Genomic DNA, 27,452 nt, shown 5'->3' with positions numbered 1-27,452 from the left:
TGTGAGTGTGAGTCACAGAGTGTGTGCTTGTTGTGTTCTTTTTTTACTCAAGTTTAGAAAATGCTTGGTCTTTAATCTGTATGCACATAATCAAATGCTGCTGTATCAGTGTATGAACTATGGTTGTAAAAGAATAAACAAAACAATTACTGAATTAGTGAGTGATTTGGCTCTGAATCGTCTGATAGTGAAGTTGAAATAGTACTTATTTCATTTTCAAGACATGTTAATAGAACTTTATGATAATATTGTTATGGTTGTTTTCAGGCCTCCCGAGAAACCAGAGATGATGTGCATCATTCATACAGCTCCTGTCTTCCAGTTCCAACAGTTTACCTTTAAACATGGATACATGTACTGGAGAGATATCAGGATGTTTTGGCGTGGTGCTTTACATTACTGATGGCAGTAAATCCAGCACCCTATACTCACGTGACGCTGGTAACGTGAATAGTTATGACGTTACTTTTCAAAGATGGCAGCTGCATGTTGCTGCTTTAGCGACTGTTTGGGCAATGATATTTTGTGTGACTAAGAGTAAGACGTATTTTCATCGGACAAAATGTTAATGTTTCAAACCATGAGTAAACTGTGTGTGGTTTTGTGTGCTTGCATGCTTGCGTGCGAAATTCTGCAATCGTAAACAGTGCATGTTTGAGACTGCGAGGACGTGTACTGCGAGGTGTGTGCGTGTCGCTGTCACACTGTGTGTTTGAGACTGCGAGGTGTGTGTGTGCGTGTCACTGTATATATATATATGTTTGAGACTGCCAGGTGTGTGCGCGTCAGTGGGGGGCATACACCACAGGCCAGTCTGTTCATCGTTGAGTTTGAGCGGCACAACTGAAGTTGGTTGTTCCATTCTAAAGATGCAAACCGAAAAAGACAGACACCACTGGAGTCATTTGAGATCAATATTATTATTCAATATTGTAGTAACTGTTTTAATATAATAGTAGTAGTAATCAGGTATACCTGTACGAAAGAGGATCTGATAATCATCTTTTAGTTGAATACATGTATTTTATTTTTGCATACATAAAAACAGATCAAAAATGCTGGATAGTATGAACACTGAAAACATAATCTGATACTTTTAATGTGGTAACTGGTTGTTCATAGTTTGAGCCTAAGCATATGTACGCATACATCTCATCTGAATGATAAAGCCCACAGACTGCAGGGGTAATTTTATTCAATTCCTGACTTAATAAATTAATTTCTTTTGAGCTGGGCTTTATTAAACTGAGTATTTCTATTTTTAAATTTTGGTTGCGTGAAGTGATATTTGCTTCGCTGTGTTTGGTTGTTCTTGTTAGGTAGAAATTTATGTGTTACCTCCGGTTCTATGATGCCTGAACAGTCTTCAATACCCTTTCCGACTCTTAATGCAGAATTTATATTTAGAAGGATGGCTTTTAAGGCATCTGTGGTTTGTGTTTTGTGCACAAGATCTTTGAGTTCAGTAATTTTAAATAATATCCTGTTTTTTAGTTGTTGGTTGTCCAGACAGACATTGCTGGTTTCACAGTTTCTGTTAAAAAGGAAAGGAGCATAGTACTCTGCATTATGTGTTACTGCTTCTTCTTTAATACTGTTGGATTCAGGTTTGGTTTGGTTGAGTTTGATTTTTAGTGCATGCATATATATGTTTGCATGTGTAGTGGCCGTGTGTTAGGAAGTCTGCACACTGACATGAAAAAGTACAAGTACAGACACCACACAGACTGCACTGCAGTTTGCACTGGCACGGCTCTTGGTTGTTTAACCGTGTAACTAGGTATGGCTGGCCTTCATCTGTTGAACGTACAAGCCACTCAGTGTCTAAGTTAGTGTTAACAATATAATCATCTTTAATTGTACCCATGGCTGCTGAATGTCGCTTCCTTATTTCTTTAGTGCGGAAGGTTACTTTACCTTTCTCTGCTTTGATGAACTGCTCAAAGACATTATTCTTGGCATATTGGAACAGGACATGTATCAGAAAATCAACGCGTCTGTTTTGTTTTGAATTAAAGTATACAGTTTTCAACACTCGGTGAAATGCCTCAGCATACATGTTTGTATTGGCTAAGGAACCAATACGATGACAGGTTGCCCAAAGCAACACTTTATCTTTACATACATAATGAGGATAAAAGTAATCGTGGAACGCTTTATGTCTCAGTTGAAGAAAACCAAGAAATTCCTGCAGTTGTCTGTTAAAGATCCCTGGGTCCGTCTCCATTTGAACCATTTTTAGGTATGCATACACCTCTGCCTGGTCTTCCTTTTTAGCAATGAGTTTAACAGTGTTTTTCTTCCATGCCCTGTCAACATGCCAAGAACAGTATATAGTTGTTTTTGTGGTAGTGAAAATACAGAATACCATGCATTATAAAAGTTTTGAGCTAAATCACTCATAAAAATACTGGCTGGTTGGAATGTCTTTCTCATTGTTTGCAGCTTTAATTGCTGTAAAAAATACTAGTACTGTTAAGGTTTTTTCATCTTCTCTGTTAGCGATAGCCCATGCCACGGGTACATTTTCTTGATAGTCATCTATAACAAGTAAAGTTACAAGTAAAAAGTCATATTGGGTGGTTTTGTGGGTTGAATCAATACAAACCATTTTGTGAGTATGTCTGTTCATCTTTTCTCTTTGAAATTGTGTTTGAATACACAGTAAAAAATTGTTCTCCTGCAGAGTGTCAGTGTCCTTAGTTTGTCCCTGTGGGTTGTAATAAATGATGGGATTGTCTGTTTCTGTGGCGGCTAGCTGATCTACCCATAGGTGTGTGCTCATACCGTCTGCAGCATCTTTTTGAATGTGGGGGATATTGTACAGTGGAACCCCCCTTTTAAGACCCCCAATTTAAGACTTCCTCCCTTTTAAGACCTTGTTTTTTCAGATGTTCTGTTCATAACCTCTGTAAATTTACCTCCATTTTAAGACTCCCTCTTTTTTAAGACCTGATATTCTCAGATTTTTAAGGTCTTAAAAGGGGGGTTCCACTCTTCTGCTTTCTTATGTTTAAGATGTCTTGTTGTGTTGCCAGAGTGTCTCTGTCAATGTTAGTAATGTTATTGCGAATTTCAGTTAAAAGTTTGTGGGGCTCAATCCCAGGTTGTAGCCTAGCTTGCAGCAATCAGGCTTCTCAGATCATCAGACAGTCTTGGATGACACATCTCAAGGGCATGACCAACATGATCTGTACAGTATATAACCCTCACCGTCCCATCTTCCAAAGAATTGAAAGCTGTCATGAATGCAGTACAAATAGTATTGGTTTTACAAGTACCTTGCGTTTTAAGCGCTCTGCTACGTTCATCAGATGGGTTCATCAGATGGTTTTATGATAGCCTTCCCGGACCTGTTACATTTAAAATAATATACATAAGATGTAGAAGTCTGTTTGGTGCCTCTACTTTAAAAAAAAAGTTAGAATAGCTGTCTTTTTCAATCGTACATTTCCATCTCTGAAAGTCATCCATATTGGAAAAACAATTTTCTTGCATGCTAACATTATATTCATGTCCCTCTCTATAGTGAACACATAGCTCCTGCACAGTAGCACAAGAACATTGTTGACAGATATTACATTGGTTAGGCATGGGGTGCGAACTGGTTGAACTTGCGTTTTGGTCTGGATGGAGCAGGCTTATGTGTCTTGTCAGAGCGCTTCTTTTGGGATAAACATTTAGAGCAAAATGGACAATGAAAACTTGTTTTAGTTTTATTGTTGTTCTGTGATTTGTGGTTAGTGTTGTGTCGTGTCTTCGAGTCTTTGTCAGCACTGCAAGAATGTTTTCTTTTATTGTTGTGTAGTGGAGGAGTGGACTGGGTGGCCGAGTGGTAACGCACTTGCGCTCGGAAGCGAGAGGTTGCGAGTTCGACCCTGGGTCAGGGCGTTAGCAATTTTCTCCCCCCTTTCCTAACCCTAGGTGGTGGGTTCAAGTGCTAGTCTTTCGGATGAGACGAAAAACCGAGGTCCCTTCGTGTACACTTCATTGGGGTGTGCACGTTAAAGATCCCACAATTGACAAAAGGGTCTTTCCTGGCAAAATTGTATAGGCACAGATAAAAATGTCCACCAAAATACCCGTCTGGAATAATAGATCGTGAAAAGTAGGACATGCGCCGAAATGGCTGCGATCTGCTGGTCGATGTGAATACGTGATGTATTGTGTTGAAAAAAAATCCATCTCACACGGCATAAATAAATCCCTGTGCCTTGAATGTGTGTGCGATATAAATTGCATAAAAAAAATAAAAATACATCCCTGCGCTTAGAACTGTACCCACGGAATACGCGCGATATAAGCCTCATATTGATATTGATGATAGTAGAATCGAAGCCCAAGTCCAAGCGTCTTGTTTCAACTTTTTATTCAAGAAAATAATGCAAGTAAACGTAGAGGCCGAAGGCGAAACCCGTAGACAGCAAAGCAAGTGTAGTGTCGTGTTCAGGTGCTAGGAGCAAATGAATACTTATGCCGACTGACTATTCGGGTTTAACGTCCTCTTAGACCAACTGGTCTATATTGGGACAGGTATTGGTAATACGCTGAAGATAATGGTGTGATACTTTGATTCGAACAAGCCCGCTGTGGCTGTCTTCTTCGACACACCAGCATTGGGTTTGTCTTGTCAAAGTATCGAAATACGATCATGATAATCGGAGACGAGAGATAATGCATGCGTGTCTTCGTGTTTTCCAAGCCCTGAGACTTTCGCTGTGAACGTGGGATCTTTTTCGTGCGCATGTGTGCACACGGGGGTGTTCGGACACCGAAGAGAGTCTGCACAAAGTTGACTCCGAGAAATAAATCTCTCGCCGAACGTGGGGATCGAACCCACGCTGATTATCTCTCGCCGAACGTGGGGATCGAACCCACGCTGATAGCGACCAACTGGCTACAAAGCCAGCGCGCTACCAACTGAGCTACGTCCCCGCCCCGATACTTACGCGAGAAAATGAAAGTTTTACGCCTTCACGGCAAAGCCATTAGGGGCATGTTACACGGGAAAACCCGGCTTTGTATGAAAATAAAAAATAAAAATGCGGGGGGGGGGGGGGGGGAGGTAGACAGCTGGCTGCCGGCTGCTAGAGGAGACCTGAAATGGGCTAGGGACCGGGTTGGGTCGTCTTGGGTCAGTGCTGAAATGGTTACTTTTTTGGCTGTTGGCCGAACGGACACCCGGGCTTCATATTTTTGCATGCATGTATTCGTGTTTCCAAGGCCTGAGGCTTTCGCTGTGACCCTGGGATCTTTATCGTGCGCATGCGTGCACACGGGGGTGTTCGGACACCGAGGAGAGTCTGCACAAAGTTGACTCTGGGACACACATCCCACGCCGAACTTGGGGGTTGAACCCACGCTGATAGTAACAACCGGTTTTAAAGCCAGCGCCCCTACCGACTGGGCAAACTCCCCCCCCCCCCCAATTTGTTGGGGTCAAGAAGTTCCATGGAGGGCGGGGGGTATGGAGTAACACATAGTGTTTTGCTCAGAACATTCCCACCCATGCAGAGCCGCGCTATGGGTACGCATTACCGTGAAGCTGGCAGTCAGTGCTACCAAATGTCGTCTGTGTCTACCACTCGGTGGTGACTTAATGTGGGTCTATGTAAGCAGATGCCAGCGCAAGCAATCTGATGCAGAGTCAGGAGGCGGTTTGGTACAAGAGAACCTTAGAGGCCACAGCCTCGGCCGTCTAAGGGATCTGTGTGTCTGGAGGCACATTTGGTTTCTGAGGTTCAAGCGGAGCTGTTGCCTCTGCTCCCAAGTTCCCGTGTCTGGAGGCGTTTTTGGTATGGTAGCAAACCTGTAGGTTGGGGCCTCTGCCTTTCAGGATGCCAGGACTACAAAATGTGTGTCTTGGGACACATTTAGCTTAAGATTCCAGAAGTGGATCTGTGTTGTGCTGGGTCTGCTGCAAGCACACTAGAACCAGCTCGCAACAGTTGAGGTGAACAAATTGGTGACCAAGACCATCATCGGTTTCTCTCCGAGTGATGGGTGTGGGCGGAGAAAGTCTCCCAGACTGAGAGCATTCTCCCTTCTGTAGCGGATGAGACTAGACATCTCTTCCTTGAGAGTGTCACAACCTTCAAACACGTGTGTGAGGTGTCCAGTCTTGCCACACTGACAGACTACCTTGTCCCAGTAGATGCGGCTGCTGACCGTGCGCAAGCGACGCAACAGGCTCATGGGTCTCGGGGGGAGTGGGAGGTGGTGCCCTTTCCTATTGTAGGGGAGGTGTATCCATCCTCTCTCTTCACATGTTTGTGACAGTGTCTGCTCTCTTTCCTCTCTTTTTAGCTTGGCTAGCAGCAGTTTGGCTTCCTGGCAGGAGAGCCGAATGTCTGTCACTGGCATGGTTGACATAGCCGCTGCTTTTGCTGCTCTGTCCGCCATTTCATTTCCCCGGATTCCTGTGTGGGATGGCAGCCACATGAGGGAAAAGTCTGTTCCTTTTGTCATAATTTGGTGGGCTAAGAAATGAATTTCAGTTTGCATCTCTCCTCTGTTCTTGGTGCCATGTGCAAGTGCTTGCAACGAGGATTTTGAGTCCGTAAAGATGACCACCCCCAGGGGTGGGGTTGGCAGATCGTTTATCAGTGTGCAGGCCATGTAGATAGCAAATAACTCTGCAGAGAAGATGCTGATCCCCTTGTTTAGCTTGTATTTTCGTGTTATATCAAGTCCAGGAATCGACAAGGCACACCCAGCCTCCCCTGACTGCAGGATCGAACCATCTGTGAAGACCTGTAGGTGACTTTTAAATCGTTGATCGATCTTTTCTTTTGCAACTGTGGCTAGCAGCAATGGGTCTTCTGCCTTTTTGAGGCCGTCTCCATAGTCTATGATCAGATTTGGGGCTTCAAGCAGCCATGGAGGGTAAGGAAGAGTACCACCTGTGACCAGCTTTTCCTTGGACAGGCCACTCTGTTCCCATATGCCCTTCACATGGTTGTATATTGGGAGCACTGTTTGGTATGTATGAGTCTTGGATTCAAGAGCTTTGTATTGCATGTGGTCGGTATCTCCCATGTCTGGGGTAAATACTTCCACTGCCGTGTTTGGGACTCAGTGTATTCTGACAGCCAGCTGTGCACATCTGAGGTGGCATTCCTCTTTCAGTGGCAGCCATCCCACTTCCTGGTAAAGTAGAGTGGAGACTGCCGATCTGGGGACCCCCAGCGCCACTTTGAGAGCGGCTCTTTCTACTCTTTCAAGCTTTACCCACTGACTGTCAGGAGCTGCAAAGAAAGCCTCTTGGCCATAGCTGAGGCGCGACCGAACAAGGGCACGGACAAGATGGATCAATGGTTTTCCGGCTGCCCACGACTCTCTGCTCAGAACCTTTATCAGGTTTAGAGAGCGTTGAGCTTTTCTCACAAGTGAGTCTATGTGTGGGCCCCAACTGAGAGAGCTTGTGAATGTCACTCCCAAGAACTTGGTTTTATCTGCTGGCACCAGCTGCACCCCATTTATGGTAATGGAACATGTCCTTTTGACAAGCTGCACTCCTGTGAAAGCCATGAACACGGTTTTTTCGGTAGATAGCTCAAAGCCATTCGTATGCATGTAGTCAGCGATTTGGTCGACTTTTTCTTGGTACCGCCCCATTTTTGTTTTGATTGTTCTTTCTGACTTGCAGTTGACTGCTTCCCAGAGGGCCATGTCATCGGCAAACAGAGACAATGAGGCCTCCTTGAGGTTCAGATTTGCTGCATCGTGGACCATGATGCTGAACAATATGGGGGCTATGATGCTTCCTTGAGGCACCCCCATATCTAGGACATGTGTTTGAGAGATGGACTGCCCCACTCTAACAGCCATGGACCTGTCTGTGAGGAATTCCTGGACAAATTCCAGCAGGCGCCCTGAGATCCCCATGTTGGACATTTTCTGAATTAGCTTTCCATGCCAGACCGTGTCAAATGCTCTTCTAATGTCGAAGAAGGTTGCCAGCACTGTTCTGCCTCGTGCTTTAGCCTTCTTGATGTAGGCTGTAAGTTTTACCGCATGCTCCATGCAGGCTCGACCCTTTCTGAAGCCTGCCTGGCAGAGGGGAAGAATGTTGTTCTTTTCAAGAAAGTGTTCTAGTCTGTTTTTTACAATTCTTTCGTATACCTTGCCAAGGTGAGGTGTGAGTGAAATTGGGCGGTAGCTTGTCGGCAGGTGCCGGGGTTTACCGTCTTTGGGAAGAGCAATCACCAGAGCGTTTTTCCAGGCTGAGGGAAGTTTTGAGCTCGCCCAACAGTGCTGGTAAAACTGTAGCAGCACTTCCAGCATGGGCTCAGGAAACCGGCGTATCATGTTGTATGAAATGGGGTTTAAGCCGGTTGCGACATTTCCGGATTTGATTCCTTGGATTGCCTTCCTCAACTCATTGATACCCAGATCCTGGTTTATCGGCAGTGAGTTGTCTGCTGCTGCTCGCCCGAATTTATCTTCTTCCCTTCGACGGTAATCAGCGAGCGACTGTGGCATATGAGCTGCCTGACTGACTTTTGCAAATGTCTCAGCCAGCACCTCGGCCTTCTCAAGATTACTTTGTGTGTACTCATTCCCGTTCAGCAAAGGTTTTTCAGGCAAGAACACTTTCCTTTTGAATTTTCGCAGCTTGGTCCATACAAGGGACGCGTCTCCTTGGTTATGCACCTTTTTACAACAGAAATCTGTCCAGTAGGCTGCTTTTGCCTGTTCATTGACCGCAGCACACTCCTTTTCAACTTCTTCGAGGGCTGTTTTATTGGAGGCTGACTGATTCTTCTGATATGCTTTTGTAAAACGCCGTTTGCGCTGCACCGCAGCTCTGCATTCTTCATTCCACCAGGGGGAAGGTGCCTGTTCTCTCTTTTGAGGCCCAGAAGCGCGTTTTGGAATAGCTTGGTCAGCTGCACTGAGGATTGCCTGTCTGATGTTACCATAGTACTGGTCTATGTCATTGTCTTTGAACTCAGTCTCTCCACATATATGCGTCAGAGTCTTCTTGAACTTCTCCCAATCTGCTTTGGCACAGATGTACTTTGGCGTACGATCAACTTCAGCAGGATCAGGGTCAGCTTCATGGATGGTCGCGTGTATCAGATAGTGGTCAGATCCGAGTGTGTTGGGGTAGACCTGCCAGTCGATGGTAAGGGCAAGTTCGGGGCTAACCAGGGTAAGATCAATGGCAGATGATCTGTCTCTTTGTCACTGGGCTTGTCTGGTGGCCGTGCCATCATTAAGTAGCACCAAATCTGAGATGCTGATGTCTTCAGCCAGCTGAGTGTCAGGGCTACTTTCTGCGTGTCACGATTAGGTGACAGGGATCAGGAAAAGGTCACTCGGTGGGGTGCCCTCTCTTGATCCAGTGCAACAGAAAGCGTTTGTTTTTCCAGTCACCGGATGTAGATTCTGCTGACAGCGCCAAACAAGCACGAGATTTCTGTTTTGCACGCTTTTCACGGGGGTAATTTTGCTTGGCGAGGCAGAATTGTCGATAGCTGAACCTTTTATGTGACAAGGTCAGTCACGTGTTATTCTCAAGGTTGTCTGTCTGAGACACAAGGACGGGGCACTTGACACCCAGCGGCCGTAGAAGAAGGATCGATACAGGGGTCTATAGAGTATGATGGTTTTCACCGAATAGAGTATTCGGCACTCTAGAGGATCTTCAACAAGTTATCACCTTCTTACTGGCACATGTTTTGCTGAGGACGAGTCGTCAAATCTTTCCTTCGTCGTGCGATGGTTCTTCGCATAAGTATTCGACAAGGGGTTTCTGGATGTTGTTGTCACTGTTGACGAACAGAGGCCATTCCAGGGAGGAAGCGGGTTTTGCTTCCATGAGAGTGCTACATTCATAGGCTGTTTGAGGTAATAAATCATTATTTAATGCTGTTGACGAGTCTGTGTTTGTGGAATGAAATACTCTCTGTTGTTCTCTCCAGGTTAGCGCATAATTTGCTCTCTGTGACGCTAAAATACTAATCTGTATATGGTTTTTGCAGATAGGGAGAGAAAGACGAAAAGACGGCTGTTTTGTTGTTGTGAAAAGTCCATTGATTTTGTGCAGGCCCACGTGCTCGATGAGATATGTAAAGATGACATGTTTAAAGGTGGAGGGTGAGGGGTAGCTGACATGTTTAGTGCACCGATGCTTTTCTGTTTGCAGCCTTCGTTTTCCTAACTTCCGTTCGGGCTGCCTTCTGCGGGGACACGCTAACCAGCACACCGGCTAACCAGCGAACCGGCTAACCAGCTAACCAGCGAACCGGCTAACCCGTTAACCAGCGACTGGGTGCGGCGCCTGATGCCTCCACTGTTCCCTGCTTCGTCACTACGCTAAACCAGCACTTCATTCGACGGAGCAGTTGTGGAGGCTAAAAGACTAATTACAGGACGTCCACCCAGTGGCGAAAGAAAGCTAAGTGCACCATGTCTTACGCACCCCGTTGACCACCGTTGTCTTTATGTTATCTGTGATTATACTCGAGTAGGGACGACGTGGGGTGTGTGACACCTGCATGAACTAGCACTTTTGGAGAAAAACAGTCGTATTTTCTTATCTTTACACGGGATCAGCGTGTTACTATAATTTTCTATTCTAACTGGCATTTTGTCAGTGACCATTAGTTTTTTACGTCTTGTGAACGTAAAAAGAACATATTTTGAGTGAAGTCTCGAGGGAGGTGGCGAGTTTTTACATAAACAGGCGTCTGAAACTTATACTTTTGTTGTCTTTATCTATTTGTATGACTGCGAGTGTGGATCGTGGTGTGGTTAGTTAGTTAGAAGTCAGGGCCTCACATCCATGAGAGGTAGCATAGGACAAATGTCCTAGCCAATGTAAAAGTGATAGGACATTTGTGACCCTCCACCACGAAATGAGTCGCATGTCACCCCGCGCGGTTCTGCGCTAGGCTTAATATAAGTCCGGGGAGTGTCTTGTAACAGTGTGAGGATCACCTTAGTCACATGCTTATAACTCAAACAGTTTTCGCTCTTTTCTAAAACGGTTTTCACCACTGGATAGAGCATAGCAAACTCTATAGGAAAATGTAAAAATATGAAAATCATGCAAAGGTGACATGCGACTCATTCCGTGGTGGAGGGTCACATTTGTCCTGAACAAAAACAAATCAATAGGAAATTTTTTTTCCCGTAACAAAACGTAAATATAATTAAACTTGACTAGTTTCTTGGCACGAGGGTAAACGAACAAAAATACTTTTCTTGGCAAAAAGGTAACAGAAAATATAAAATAAATTACATTGAGTCAGTGCAGTGTTTCTGTCTCTGAACTTCAACTACTGTGCTGGTTCCTTTCTTTTGCTGAAGAGCATTCGCTTCCTCGTGGATGTCCACTTTTCAACAACCTTCACCACCCACTCTGACTTGTGAATGTCATCCTTTGGCCCCTCCAGGTACACACGCATCAGCATATCTTGATGCTCAGGTGTGATGGCATCTGACATCGCCTTCAAAAACTCTAAGAAAGCAGTTGTTGAATCGTAGTGAGTCGCTGTAGACAGATCTAACTGCTCAACGTTTGGCACTTCTAGTTCGTGCAACAGCCCACATCAAAGATTTGAATGTTGTCATCGGCAAACACTCCAGTACCATCCAGTGAGCAGATTTGACTGCCACAGCTGCCCCCTTTTCTTGTTTTGTCAGCTGTCGGATTTCAACTATCTCCTTGTCTCTCTGGAGAGATGGCACTTGCACACTAACGGCATGGTCTTTGGTTTCCTGATGATCGGTAAGGGCCGATTTGCGAAAGTTCGAACAGCCAACGGTAAAAGTGTTGGACTTCCCTGTGTGCTGACATGAGGTGCAAAACATAAGTTTCCTCTCTGGGTCGTGCGACACCCACGGGAATGATGTCGCCCAGCTTGAGACGAAGTTACGCGTGGGGGTGAGGGAGGGCGTAGTGTCTTTCTTCGGCTCCGATGTTTGACTATCGCGATCGACATTCTCACCTGGGCGATCGGGCTCTAACTGCTCTGGGGCTGGAGGAAGCTCAGTTTCCGTGCTACTGACAGATGATGAGGGAAGGGACTTGAAGTGTAATTTCTTCTGTCCCTTTTCTGTGAACAGTTTTCGTTTAGGCGGCATGTTTGTTATTTTCGGTGAAAGCGCGAAGGGAGGCAACTCTCAACTGGCTTCGAGCATTCCGAGTTGCGAGCCTTGGAAACTCTTTGGTACTAGAGGCACAAAGTGTCTAATTTCGTCTGCTACACATCGCTTCGCAATACATCGATAAAATAGCATTCAAACTACTGTAAATTGAGAGGTACTGACGATGTCCGGAGCAAATGATAGAATAATCGGACATTGACCACTTTGTGACAAAAACAATAGGACATTTGTCATCCTGCATGAAAAATGTATAGGACATTTGAAAAAAATATCCTCATATGTCCGATGTCCGACGTGGATGTGAGGCCCTGAGAAGTAACTAACCGTTTCATAATCACCTTATGTGATATATTGAAACGTGACACTGCGTCAGCGTCCCACATCCGGTGGTGCGCGTTGAAATCCCCCATCACTACCCAGCTGCCCGAATTTGACGAGAGCTGAGTGAGCCAATTGGTACAACCCTGTGCCTTGCAGCCCCTGGGATAGTAGACGTTCACTAGATTAAGTGGCCTCCTTCCCCGCATGGAGATCTGCACTGCACACATGGAACCAAGTCCTTCCATATCTTGCATTGGTGGGTCTATAAGCTTGTACTTGAGGTCTGCCCGGATGTATGTGGCAACATGTACTCTCCCATTGTCAGCCAGGGCAACCTCGGGTGGGTAGTAGTAACCTTCCAACCGTGGGAGGTTTCCTATCCTATCCGAGGCTGACTGTAAAGCAACAATATCAGTCTCAAAATTGTTCAGATGATCTACTAACAATGGAAGCCGGCTGCTAAGGCTCAGCGCATTCCACTGTAATAAAGACAGGTTTCTACTTTTCCTGGGCAATCGTGTTGAGTCGGATGGTGCCCTTTTGTGAGCCAAAGACGGACGATTTCCATTAGTTGGGCCCCCCATTGATGTCACTTGTAAAGCTAATTTCTTCCCCTTCACTCAGAGGAACCCCCGAGAGTATCGCACATAGGGCCTTATGACTGGCTGTTGCCTTGAAATGGAAGTCTGGTTTACCACAGACAGTCCTGCCCAAGCTCAACAAGCTGTCCAGGAGTAATTTGGGATCATGCTGGGCTTTTGCATTGGCCATTAACGTAAGGGCCTTGGTAACAAAAGCTGCCGGGTCCTCACTGATAGGTGCTGCTGGCTGGGCATCCAGCTTAGACAATGCCAGTCTAGTTAGCCGTGACTCAATCTTTTTGCGTTTCTCAAACACACTTTCAGCCATTCTAGTGACGTCTTCCTGGATGCTCTGTCGAAGTTGTGGCAGTAGCCGTTTCACCAGATCATCTTCTTGCATGTTATCATCAGGTTCTTTGTCTTGACACAGGGGTGAATGGTTCCCCACTTCCATGGTATCACCTTGTACTGGTCTTTGTTCTTTTGCTCGTTTTGTCCTATTTCTTTTCTTTCTTGGTTTTCTTTGGATCTGTTGTTGTTCCTCTTCCTCCAGCCCCTCGTTGGGCTTCTTGAGGGAGGAAGCAACTTTTTCTTGTGTCGCCTTGTCATGAACTTGTCTATTGGGACCTTCTTGAGGCTGTTGGTTACCTGCAATGCTGTTATGCCTCACTGCGTCAGCATAGTCAGTCCTGATAGGTAGTAACAGCCCTTCCGGGCGCCAAGAAGGGTCATGTTGCTGGAGAGGGGTAGGTTTTGGTACCTGCATGGCCCTTCTTTCATCTTCCTCCATCAATTCTTGCTTTGCTCTCCGCATTGCTTGTGCAAATGGCATGTACGCTGTCCCTCGTATTTTGTTGGCCCGTTGGCGCTCTTTGAGGGCAGGGCAACCCTGGTAGGCGGCAGAGTGGACACCTTTGCAGTTGATACACTTTGCAACAATGCAGGGCTCTTTGTGCTTTTCAGACCCACATTTTTGGCAATGGTCACTTTTTGATTTGCAGTCAGCCCTCACGTGACCAAACCGCTGACATCGATAGCAGCGTGACACTGGTGCCACATAAGGTGTCACAAGGTACTCCTGTCTGTTAATCATCACAATTTCAGGCAGTAGTGCCGCCTGAAATGTCACCCTCACTGCCTGAGAAGGTTTACCGTTGCGCAGTTTCAGCCTACTGCAGTTTTTAATGAGCCCAGAGCGCTGCCCATCAGAGTCAATCACTTGATTGATGGATTGTTGCAACTCCTCCATCATTACAATTGTGGGGATTCCCTTGATGACTCCATCTGTTGTTGGCACTGGGATGGTGCATTGCACCTTGACACCACCAAGATCTGTGATCATGGTGAGTCGATTTTGCTGCACCACAGACTTGCAGCCAATAATCCACTTGCGTGGGTTGAGGGGCCTTACCACGAGGACCTCTCCCACCAGGTGGCCCACAGTTTTCGCGAGTCGGAACCCAAGACCCTTAAGGGTAGCCATGGTGGACTGGCAGAGATCGGTCATGATGACTGGATGCTGTAAAAAGGTTGGTACAGGCTGGTTCACCATTTGCTTGCGAGAAGTTCGCCGGGCTGCCTTCTTCCCAGTGCCCTCAGAGGCCTGGCTGTTTGTGATGCGGCCCCCCGATGTGGAGGAAGTGTCTAAGTTGGGAGAGCCCCGTTGGGACTCGGGCACAGCGACCCCTGTTTGGTTCTCTGCTGGTGAGATGGGAGGAACAGAGTCAGGGGATGCCCCATCCTCATTTAGGCCACCTCCGACTCTCCGTTCGTCACATTGTATTCTGGTTGTCCTTGTCTCTCTGAGAGTTGGAGAAACAGTCGATCGCCATGCAGAGTTTGCCGGAATCTTGTCCCAATAGGACTCTGGGTACTCCCAGACGGACTGGGAGCCCCCAGGCAACGCAGCCTGGGGGCCCTTGGAGTTAAATGTCAGACTTCTTCTTGCTTGAGGATCCTTCCCGGCGCCGGGCAAGTCCTCCCGTTGTCCCCGCCTTTCGCCAGGGCCTTCAAGAGTCTCTTTTGAGCCTTGCCCAACCAGCCTTTCGCTGCGTCTCTTTGGTTCAGAATACTTTGTGGTAACCTTATTCTTACTTGGTGATGCCCGCCGCCGGGCTACCAGTGAGGCGATACTTATGCCGGTGTTCGGCCTATACTTATAGCCCCGGCGCGGACTGCAGCGAAAGCGCCGTCCGGCGAGAATAAAAATCGCTTGAATACAGCCAGAAACACGGAATCTGTGTTTCTTACACATGCTTTACCCTACGTTATTTAAACAAATACATAACCAATCCTAACAAACAATACATAAAATTAAAGCTACGACCTTTAGCTTTCTGTTACAATAGATAAAATTTCGTAAAAACTTATATTTATTTAGTGGGATACAAAAACAATGGTCCTAGTGAAGGCACTGAACCAACTTCAGTGCGGAAAATTACAAAACTCTCTAAACTGGAATAATGGACAAATTCATAAATCATACAGATAAAAAGAAGAACCCTAGATAAACATCATGATAATATGCGTTACTTGGGGGAAAATTATACATTCACAAAGCCGCAAAAGTCCGAAAGTAAATGGAATCAGCCAAATTCCGGCGCGAGTACCTGTCTGCATAAATTAGGAATCTTTGCAGAGAAACCAAGCATCACTCATTACAACCAAATCCTTATAAACAAACTAAAATCATATGCAACATAGGTACGGGATATGTAATCGTGATACAAACACCTCGCAGTCTCAAACGCACACTGACACAGTGACACGCACACACCTCGCAGTCTCAAACATGCACTGTTTACGATTGCAGAATTTCGCACGCAAGCATGCAAGCACACAAAACCACACAGTTTACTCATGGTTAGAAACATTAACATTTTGTCCGATGAAAATACGTCTTACTCTTAGTCACACCAAAATATCATTGCCCAAACAGTCGCTAAAGCAGCAACATGCAGCCGCCATCTTTGAAAAGTAACGTCATAACTAGTCACGTTACCAGCGTCACGTGAGTATAGGGTGCTGGATTTACTGGCGTGTTACATTACAGACTACTCCTGAAGAGTAAGTTACACATTTCTTTACCACTTACAGCTTTTGCTTGTCAAATCTGTATGAATAGAATAGAATAGAATAGAATAGAATAGAATAATGTTTATTGTCATGAACCAGTAAAGTTATTGACACAACAAACAACAAATAATGCATTATACAATGCTAAAACAATCCGTAACAAATTTGCCAAGACGAACTTGAACTTCGTCTTCTAAAAATAAGTTACTTGGATTTTTGTTAGCATATTTCATATTGATATGTGAAGCATCTTCTTTAAATTCATCCCTTAATTTAACATATTTATTGCATTTATCTAGAAAATGTATTTCATCTTCTATGGCATTGCATTCAATACAAAGAATAATGTATGGTAAAATATATGTAACATTGGGTATTGGTGATGGTAGTCTGAAGCTATAAACATACAGATGTAGATCATTCAGCAGTCTTTTGTTCTTTGTAAATTGAATAACAAGTACTTTGTAGATTAAATTATTCATACATGTATTTGAAAATGCATAGTAATACTGTGCATGGTAATTGGTATGATGTACTTTATATACATAATGGTACAAATATCTTTATTTTCTCTCTCCTTCCCATCTTAAAGTTTGTTGCAACCCTATACTCATAAAGTGCATTATACTGTTTGTATGAACATTGAACTATTGTGATGCAAGAAAGTAAAACATGGAATAGCTAGAATAAAAGATTTACTCATTACTGGAATTATTTTAAATACAGTCAGTCCTTTTCTTGGCTCACAATCTGGCAAGTTTTTTTTTATAGTTTTTTTTTACATGGAATAAGAGTTACAATGTAAATTGTAATACCGCCTGTGTACTTGGATACCTACTTCTACATTCAACACCCTGACTGCCCCTGCGCAGAGTTACACTTTTCTGAATGAATTCACATCACATTTCTCAACAAAACTGTAAGGTGTCAACGCTAAATAGGGAATGTGTGTGGGATGAAGGCTCATGCTGAATTTAAAAAAATAGTAACTTTCCATCACATTCCAGAAAAGCCGCTCACATCTGCAGCATAACAAGATATCATGTCGTTAGAAAGGTTCTTGTGAGGAAGCAGGAAGTCTTTTTAATTTTAATGATGAAAGATTATCTTTTTAATTTTAATGATGAAAGTATATCTATTATAATTATATCCATGAAATAAATGGTTTTCACAGGAAGAAATGATGGCACCTGTAATATTACAGAATAAGGTTTACAGTTTAGTTCATAGTTGTCACTGTCAGTATCACCCCCACCATTCTCCATCCCACTGATCTTGTGAAGAACAAGTATTACCTCCTACCTACCTTCCCGCACCCCCACCCCACACCCTCTTCTCGATACCCAAAACATATCCCCATCAGTGCACAGCAAAGTCTGGATGTGCTCAGTAATACATTTTCTTTATTTTCCAGGAAGTGGGGTGCCGAGATATGACGTGCAGGCAGCTTGCAGAGTAGTGCCTGGCTTTGCTGAGGATGATGATCAGATTCAGTCCATTCTGTGCTGACGGAGCTACCAGAACTGCTTTAATATAGTCCATCTGAAGATGCTGACACTTACAGAGGTTTTCTGTTGCCTTAGTGGTGAAATGAACATGTATGATGTAACACATTAACAATAACATTCTACACAAATAATGTGTGGTGCGATGTGGATCAAAGGGTACATTTTGACTTATAAATGTAAGTTGTCAATTCAACGAAATACAGGTAGTGTTTGGTATGCAGATATTTTCTTACAGCAAACAGCGGTTTGTTTGTTTTTACTACATAAAGTGGTATTATCTTTTATGTTGTTTGAGTGCTTTAAGTTAAGCTGTTCACAGGCAGTATTTTACACACAGGCTTAGCTTTGGGAGATGTGTGTGTATGTTTCGGTCAATGCGTGTTCATGTATAGACTTTGTTTGCAATATTAGAATTTAGATCTTTTAACTGCATTATGCACATGAAATGTATGCACATGAAATGTGTTAACCCATGAATTTTTCTTCCTTTGAATCCTAGTCAGTACTTTATCTTGTTTAAGATTTTCATTGATTCTGTTTTTGGGTCGTTCTGGTGCATCCTGGATGGTTCAATTCATTCTTATGTTGTGCTGAAATGTTGCTTTTGTAATACAGTTTGCCAAGATTGTGTCTTTCACTTGGATGTGGTGAACTTATTTTTTAAAGGCCTGCTCTGCCTCATTAAAACACTTCACCTCACTGTGTCAGACCTTCATCGGGCTTTTTGCATGGGATAAGAAAATCATTCCACTTGGTCACATAGCAAAAGTCAGCACCCTGACTTCTTAGTGTGGTGATGTCTTTTCTTATTAATTTATTTCCCCCAAAAGGCATAAGAGTTTTAAACAAAATTATGTCTTACAGCTACAGTGGAACCCCCCTTTTAAGACCTCCAAAAATCGGAGAAAATCAGGTCTTAAAAAGGAGGGGGTCCTAAAATGGAGGTAAAATTTAAAATTTACAGAGGTTATGAACAGAAAGTCTGAGAAAACAAGGTCTTAAAATGGAGGGGATCTTAAAAGGGGGGTTCCACTGTATGGCTATTGGGGATTATGTGTTTGTAAAGATAGAGCTGAGAATCCTACACAGAATTCTGTGCATAGAAGGCGGCCTGAATCTTGACCCACACTGCTGGCATGACCTTCATAGCTGCATTCAACGCTTTACTTTTACCCTGGTAACTTTACGGTTGCTCTCTCTGGATTGAGCATTTTTATTTCAACCAAGGGGAAAAATTAAATGCCTCTGCAGAGATTCGAACCTAGGATCTAGAGATGTTTAGGCCAATGTCCTAACCACTAGTTGTTGTTTTTTATTGTAAGATGGATATATATATGTCTAGCGGATGCAGCTACATGTACAAATGTGCCAATTTAGAACTTGCATTCTCAGCCTATAATCTTTGGCCATTCATGCGAGTACTAAATATTGTGAATGCATGTGAGACTGCCTTGTTTTACTTTTGTGAAATGTGTGAACTCACTTTGTTTACATCTTTGTGTTAATAAATGCAGTTTATCAGTTACCTCTGTTTGTTTCTTCTGCAAGTATGTCAAACGGCCCACACACACCCTCATGCGCACACACACACAGACACACACAAAATCAGATCTCAAGTGTAAGTATTCTTTTTGCAGTTTTATTTTAATGCCCATAATCAGTCAAACAAATATATCATCACACTTGCACCTAAGCTTAAAAGTAGCAGTCCTGCATACATATGTAAATGTTTCAGGTCACCATTTGTCCTGGCTTGAACATGCAATAAGAACACCTCTACACAAACACATGTACAGTCAACCGGCTAGCTGCTTCCCTGTGAGGCATATTTTTCTATGAATTAATCGATTTTCCGCAGACAGCAGCCAGGTAGTGGATCTATAGTGTATGTCCAAGCAGACGGTTGATCTTAGTACAACACATCAAGGAAATATTTTTTAAAAACAGATCCAACATCTAACCTTCCAAAGTTTATAATCAATAAAGAAGAATGGTATGTTACTGGAACCCTTTATTTATGACTTAAGGCAATGTGCGGCACTAAAATTACCAAACTTAAAGAATACAGTCAAGGAATAACTTAGTTTTCTGGGCAGTTATTGAAGTGACTTATTAAAATGAATGAAAACATTGTGGATGAATATTGACTGCTGGTGCTGGCATTTACAGCATCATATGGGATTTCTAGAAAACGGCTTTACAGCAACATCATACATCAGAAAGTTATAATATTTGGCACAAGGATACACATGTACTATATCTACAATCATATAGAACGTGTTTTTTTTTAAACAACTACAGTTGAATTTAAATTAATTATTGTAATGAATTTCTTTCTTTATTTGGTGTTTAACGTCGTTTTCAACCACGAAGGTTATATCGCGACGAGGAAAAGGGGGGAGATGGGATAGGGGAAAGGGGGGAGATGGGATAGAGCCACTTGTTAAGTGTTTCTTGTTCACAAAAGCACTAATCAAAAAATTGCTCCAGGGGCTTGCAACGTAGTACAATATATGACCTTACTGGGAGAATGCAAGTTTCCAGTACAAAGGACTAAACATTTCTTACATACTGCTTGACTAAAATCTTTACAAACATTGACTATATTCTATACAAGGACCACTAAACAAGGGTAAAAGGAGAAACATAATCCGTTAGTCGCCTCTTACAACATGCGGGGTGCAGAGAAATAAGGATGTGGAAAAGAAGACTTTTGGTAAGTGAAATAAAGGTGATGGATCCAGTCAGATAGAAATAAGACAACAAGAAAAGAATTGGAAAACTGCAGGGAATAGTTGGGAGAGTTTTCTTGGAAGGAAATATAGGTGAAAGGACTGGTAAGGCAGAAATAAGACAAAAGAAGAGAAGTAAAGGGGTGGGGTAGCTCTGTGGAAACACTCCCGCCGCGTGAAGGCGACCCCATGGGAGCTTTTAATGAATATGCAGTGAGAAATTCGTTCATTCTTATGACAAAAGATATCAAAATTCAACTGTAGTCTGTTATAAAAAAAAAATCGTTCTATATGATTGTAGATATGATACATGTGCATCTTTGTGCCAAATATTAGGAATTTCTGATGTATGATGTTGCTGTTAAACTGTTTCCTAGAAATCCAATGTAACGACTGTTTCCATAGCAACGGCACTCTATGTCGATCAGTATTCACAATCCTCCGAAAGCGGCGTATGGCTGCCTAAATGGCGGGGTAAAAACGGTCATACACGTAAAAATTCTTTCTTTCTTTCTTTATTTGGTGTTTAACCGTCGTTTTCAACCATTCAAGGTTATATCGCGACGGGGAAAGGGGGAGATGGGATAGGGGAAAGGGGGGAGATGGGATAGAGCCACTTGTTAATTGTTTCTTGTTCACAAAAGCACCAATCAAAAAATTGCTCCAGGGGCTTGCAACGTAGTACAATATATGACCTTACTGGGAGAATGCAAGTTTCCAGTACAAAGGACTTAACATTTCTTACATACTGCTTGACTAAAATCTTTACAAACATTGACTATATTCTATACAAGAAACACTTAACAAGGGTAAAAGGAGAAACAGAACCGTCAGTCGCCTCTTACGACATGCTGGGTAGCATCGGGTAAATTCTTTCTCGTCCCAACCAATATGGGACTCCCCCTAACCCGCGGCGGGTACACGTAAAAATTCACTCGTGCAAAAACATGAGTGTATGTGGGAGTTTCAGCCCACGAACACAGAAGAAGAAGAAGAAGTATTCACAATTGTTCTATTTATTTTTATGTCACTTCCCAGAAAACCAGGTTATTCCATGTATTCTCCAAATTCAATTTTACTGCCGCACATTTCCTTAACAAAATGTAAGATTTTACTTTGACCGAGCAGTTTTTGTAAGTGGACAGGCCTTAGTTTTATTTCGATGGCATAATTCAATGCGCTTCGTCAAAATGTCTCGAACTGAAACCAAAAGCAGACGCAAGACTTATGGTCAGTTGGAGTTGTCTCCCGTACTCCTAACTTTAATGTGCAGACAGGTGTACCCAAACAGCCCATCTCACAAACGGTTTGGAATTCCCGAAAACACAAGATCCGCACTGCACAACTTCAGTGCACATGTACGCGCGAGTGCTCGGTCGCTTTTTGAAAATGTGTATCTTGAGAGAAAAATATAGAATAGTGCGCTGTCCGAAGGAATGGAGTTCTTATCGGACAATGACAGCGCTCAGTTCAAAATGATAGGACATCTGACCGCCATGCGGCTATGTGAATCAGACATTTGAGCCTTTCAATCCGTCTATGTCGGACGCCTGACGACATCCCCGAGGCTTTTACATGAAATAAGACCATACGGGCACTAATAGTTGCATACCAAAAATGAACTGCCTCAAGGCTCTCTATACAGAGTGGTATCTTTTTAAAGAATCAATTTAGGTACAGCTTCTTCTAAAGAAAAAAAAATTCACCGAAACCACCAAAACATCTACCTCACTATAGAAAGCAGTCAAAGTGTTGATTTTTGGTCTGTGACAAAGTGGAGGGATGGTCTTATCCCATGTTAAAGGTGAGGACAACTTTTTAAATGAGGCGTAGTGGGCCTTTAAAACATTGACACAAATTTACAATAGCAACAAGTTATAATGCTCAGTGCAGTACAACCAATACTGAGTGGACATTTACTGCCGCTGTTGCTGTAGTTTCCCCATCAATCACAGCTGGACTTGGATAGCAGTCTCAGCACTGCTTTTCATCCACATTCACTGGCCAGGTCTTCGTCATCTTCTGTCCCTACTGACAAATGAATGACAAAGGAACTGATCTTAAATCCAAACACAATGACAAGAACAAGTTTTAAGTATGAGTAAGGAGTAAATTGTGTTTGTAACTGACACACACACACACACACACACTAAACCCACATCAATGCCAAGAGCGTAAACATTCTAATTCCCTGGTAGACATTAGTTCTAATGCCTACTTCAATTTAAAATATATGAAATATAGAAGACATATTCCCAGTCAGCGCTTGCTATCAAATTCAAAAAGCAAAGCAAAGGTGTGTAACATCAATCTGCAGGACTAGAAAAATCTGCAGGTATTATTACTAATAATGTCTGGCAGCTCTCCTGACTGGCCAGGGAAAATCAAACACACACACACACACACACACACACACACACACACACACACACACACACTTGGGTTCTCACACACAAACACACACCAACAGTCAGAATGTAACCAGAACTTGAGACTGAGAGGGAGGATAAAACACAATATGATCATGTAGCAAAACTCTTACCTGAATTGCCATTAGCATGAAATATTTCCCATTTGAGTCTTGACAGCCTCCGGATCATGAAGGAATCAATCTGCTTCTTCCACTGTGCCGGATCGATGCCAACCTGTAATATATACTGTTCAAAAAAAGAAACGCATAGCTTGTAATATTTGGTTAATTTAGTTATATGGCTACAAGGATATCCACCAAACTGCAGAAAATGTTTATCTGGTCGTCGACCTTTTGTCCATTGCCACAAGTGAGCTCTGCACGTGACGCATGCGTTATCAGTGGCTACAATGTCAAAATTGCTTGGATCCTGAAAATCTGAAGAACTACAGACCAGTGTCTAATCTCTCATTTCTCTCCAAAATAACAGAAAAAATCGTACTCTCCCAGCTTTTGGACCATCTTGAAGCCAACCACCTTCTCTACTGCAATCAATCTGCCTATCGCTCTGGACACTCGACGGAAACTGCTCTACTGAAAATAAGCAACGACATACTGACTGCACTCGACAACAACGACGTCTGCCTTCTCTCTCTGCTGGACCTGAGCGCGGCATTTGACACTATTGATCATGCCGTGCTCTTGTCCCGCCTTCAAAACTCTTTTGGCATTTCTCAGTCTGTCCTTTCTTGGTTTCAGTCCTATCTCACCGATCGCTACCAGTCTGTCTCTGTGAACGGCCTATCTTCTTCTGCTTCTCCTCTACAGTACGGTGTGCCCCAGGGCTCCGTCCTGGGGCCTATTTTGTTCGTCCTTTACACCCAACCCATCCCTTCAATTGCCGCTCACTACTTTCTCTCTCACCACAGCTTCTCCGACGACAACCAACTCTATCTCTCTGGACCTATCTCTGACCTCCCTCGCCTCATTGCCTCCACCCAGTCTTGCATCACCGACCTCAAGGCGTGGATGGACCTGAATAAGCTGAAGCTTAATGAGGAGAAAACCGAAATGATTCTTGTCTCTCCTAAAAAACATCTCAATCATCCTTCTCTTCCCTCGTCTGTCGATCTCAATGGTTCTTCTATTGCTCTTTCTCCTGCTGTCCGCAACCTAGGTGTCACTCTTGACCAGTCCCTGTCCTTCCATCAGCATGTTGCCAATGTCTGTCGCACTTGCTTCTTTGAAATCCGCCGCATCTCCTCCATCCGTCATCTCCTCACTGAGGATGCCACTAAAACTCTGCTCTGCGCCTTTGTCCTATCCCGACTCGATTATTGCAATTCCATTCTATCTGGCTCTCCCAACTACATCATCGAAAAGCTTCAGCGTGTTCAGAATCATGCCGCCCGCCTCATCTTTCGTTCTTCCAAGCATGACCACATCACCCCTCTTCTTCAAACCCTACACTGGCTGCCTGTTCAACAGAGGATTCAGTTCAAGATCTCCACACTCTGCTTCAGAAACTTTGATCTATCGTCCCCTAGCTATCTTTCTGACCTTCTTGATGTCTACTCCCCCTCTCGCTCCCTAAGATCCTCCGCAGACACCCGCCTTTTTAGGATACCATCAGCACGCACCAAAACATATGGCCAGCGCACCTTCTCTTACCAGGCCCCATCCATCTGGAACCAACTCCCGCATTCACTCAGGCACTCCACATCTATGCAATCATTCAAAACCTCACTCAAAACACACCTCTTCCCTCACTAGTCCGTTAATGACCACACATCACCCTCTCCTGCTGGTCCTTGATCTGTCTCTTTCTTTCTCCTTCTTCTTCCCTTTCCAGCTCTATTCTTCTTCTCTCAACTAACTTTATGTACATGTATCCAATACTTTATTATTTATTTACGACTGTTTTTCCGTCTAGAATGCATGTGCCTGTAGTTGGTATGAGTGAGTGCGTCGCGTTCTCGCTGTGCGCCTGTCTGCGAGTGTATGAGTCCTTGTCGATTTGTGTTTCGTATAATGTTCACTATGTATTTTATATTTTGTAAGCGCCTAGGGCTATATTTAGATTAGGCGCACAAATGTTCATAATAATAATAATAATTGCTCATTTGGCATGACCACTCGTCATGCTTCAGTGTAATCTCGTGAAACTCGGGGAATATTGAGCTCTCACCATGTCTTCCAAAACCCATAAAAGCGGATTGTTCGCCACAAAGAAATCAGACGACAATTCAGCGACGAAAGATGGCCCGATTGAGCAGAGAAGACCGCCAAATTGCATTGGGTCGTTTACAAGCAGGCCAAAGTGAAAGTGCAATCGCCAGGCACTTCCACGTGTCCCAGAGCACCATCAGTAGACTGTGGGTCAGGTTTCAAGCCACTGGCTCCGTTGCTGACTTGCCACGAGTGGGAAGACCAAGGGCGACAACTGCTGCTCACGACCGCTTCATACGGCTCCGCCACCTCCGGAATCGTTTCCTGTCGGCCTCATCTTCTGTCCAGGCTCTCCCCGGGCCACACCGATTATCGGACCAGACCGTGCGGAACCGCCTGCATGAAGCTGGTTTGAGAGCTCGCAGACCTCACAGAGGAGCTGTCCTCACCCGCCGCCATCGCCAGAACCGAGTGCAGTGGGGCAACCAGCACCTTCGCTGGACCGTCCGGAATCACTGGAGACACGTGTGGTTCAGCGACGAGTCCTACTTCCTGCTCCAGCGACATGATGGTCGGAGGAGGGTCTACCGGAGAGTAAACGAACGTTACGCGCCCAACTGTGTGGATGAGGCACCCGTTCATGGTGGTGGAGGCGTCATGGTGTGGGGGGCGATCAATACCGCTGGAAGGAGCACCCTGGTGCACGTCCAAGGGCGCATAACTGCCCAGCGATACGTGGAGGAAATTCTGCGCCCACACGCCCTTCCTCTTCTGGCTGACCAGAATGCCATATTCCAGCAGGACAACGCTCGCCCGCACACAGCACGACTCACCACCCAGTTCCTCACCGACCACCATGTCCAGGTGCTTCCCTGGCCATCCATGTCGCCAGACATGAACCCGATAGAACACCTCTGGGATGAATTGGACAGACGTGTGCGCAGGCGAGAAGAAGCGCCGGCAAATCACCGCGATCTATTGCAGGCACTTCAGGAGGAGTGGGACACCATCCCACAGCAAGATATCCGGCATCTGATCCAGTCCATGCCCAGAAGGTGCCGGGCAGTTGTTGCTGCTCAAGGCAGTCACACCCCCTACTGACTTGACAGCCTCGGCACCCAATCGTATTGATTGACTGATTAATTTGAAGATGCAAATGAACTGTGTGTGCATTCAACTGTGTCCATACCAAATTTCAAACAAATAATCTAAATATTGGATTTTCTGTTAATTTTTTCGAAAAATAAAACAAATTTGGCAAGTAGCAACTATGCGTTTCTTTTTTTGAACAGTATATAATATTGGCTGAAGTAACATTCCTGTGAGCACCAAATTTAAAACAGTTAGTTGACAGGACAAGTAGTATTAGTAGCTACATGCAGTATGATATTTACCTATGTGGAGGAACAACAAACACACTGTCCGGCACAGAACCAGATGAATTTACACACTGCACCCTCCCCCATAAAACAACAACAACAACAACAACAAATGACAACAGATGACCAAACCAACATTAACGCTTGATTCTTATGATACTGTGGGACAGTGGCATTGATATCTTTCTAGAATATAAAATTTTATAAGTCCTTTTACATTTAGTGAAGTTTTGACTAAATCAGTGAACTGAATGTGTTCACATGGACTGATAGTGACAGACATAAAATGTAGACAAGTTGATGTGTGCATAACATATGTATATTATATGTATGTATAACATGTATGCATGTGTGTAGAGCACAAAGGAAAAAAATAATAAAACTTGACACACAGTTTCACTGAGAATGAGATATCCTGACAGTGAGTGAGTGAGTGACTGTTTACAGCAATACATTGTACTTTATTAAACTTAAAGGTACACACTGAAAGTCATGCGCTTCTAGTATTAGTAATGATTCTAATACTGGAGGAACTGCATGATCATCATACTGGTGAAATAAAGCTAAGAGGTTCGAGCAGTTCTGTGGTTTGGACTCTAAGTCAGTAGGTGTTCATTATTTTATTATTATCCCTGAACATGAATTATAAAAATAAAATTAAAACACTCTCTCAGTCTTGCTCACAGTCACACATGCACACACACCTCCATATGAGTTATTCTGACCAGAACTTGAGAATGTGACTCGTGAGGGAGGGGAAGGAAAAAACACACTGTACATCATAACACTGACAGTTGTACACAATAAAACCTCTTCGCCTTACTCTTACCTGATTTGCGGCAGTGGCATCAAATATTTTACTTCTGTCAGTGACAGCCTCAAGATCATGCAGCAATCGGTTGGCTTTTTCAGCTGAGAGGAGACCTTGAAGTTGAACATGTAGCTCTAGATAGCTCTCTTCTGATTGATGCCAACCTGCAATAAAATAATTGGGAACCGATCAGAAGGTTACCTATTTGAGTATTTCAAGTTAGACTCAATCTTTAAAAACAAAAGGAATGTATAAAATATTATGATAATGCACATTAAAAAGATGTTGCAAAAACGTGGTAGTGGTAATCTTCTTCTTCAAATTAATGACAACATCCCTGTACATG

The 27,452-nt window shown here is 43.8% G+C and overlaps 1 protein-coding gene and 1 long non-coding RNA gene across 2 annotated transcripts; both read right to left on the bottom strand.

Annotated features, from left to right (window-relative positions):
* Positions 1-1,113: 1,113 nt before the first annotated feature.
* Positions 1,114-4,078, bottom strand: LOC138983196 (uncharacterized). Its single transcript, XM_070356608.1, has 2 exons — positions 2,400-4,078; positions 1,114-2,324 (listed from the first exon to the last, which is right to left on the bottom strand). The coding sequence occupies exons 1-2, from the start codon at positions 2,783-2,785 to the stop codon at positions 1,604-1,606; spliced, it is 1,107 nt and encodes a 368-aa protein (XP_070212709.1). The 5' UTR covers positions 2,786-4,078; the 3' UTR covers positions 1,114-1,603.
* Positions 4,079-22,292: 18,214 nt separating this feature from the next.
* On the bottom strand, positions 22,293-27,232 carry LOC138982723 (uncharacterized). Its single transcript, XR_011460949.1, has 3 exons — positions 27,125-27,232; positions 22,880-22,982; positions 22,293-22,368 (listed from the first exon to the last, which is right to left on the bottom strand). It is a non-coding gene; the product is annotated as an uncharacterized lncRNA (long non-coding RNA).
* Between the last annotated feature and the right edge of the window lie 220 nt (positions 27,233-27,452).

This window comes from Littorina saxatilis, linkage group LG12, assembly GCF_037325665.1.
Source record: "Littorina saxatilis isolate snail1 linkage group LG12, US_GU_Lsax_2.0, whole genome shotgun sequence".
NCBI lineage: Eukaryota > Metazoa > Mollusca > Gastropoda > Littorinimorpha > Littorinidae > Littorina > Littorina saxatilis.
The sequence above is the reverse complement of the archived record's forward strand: the minus strand, read 5'-3'. Positions and strand labels throughout refer to the sequence as shown.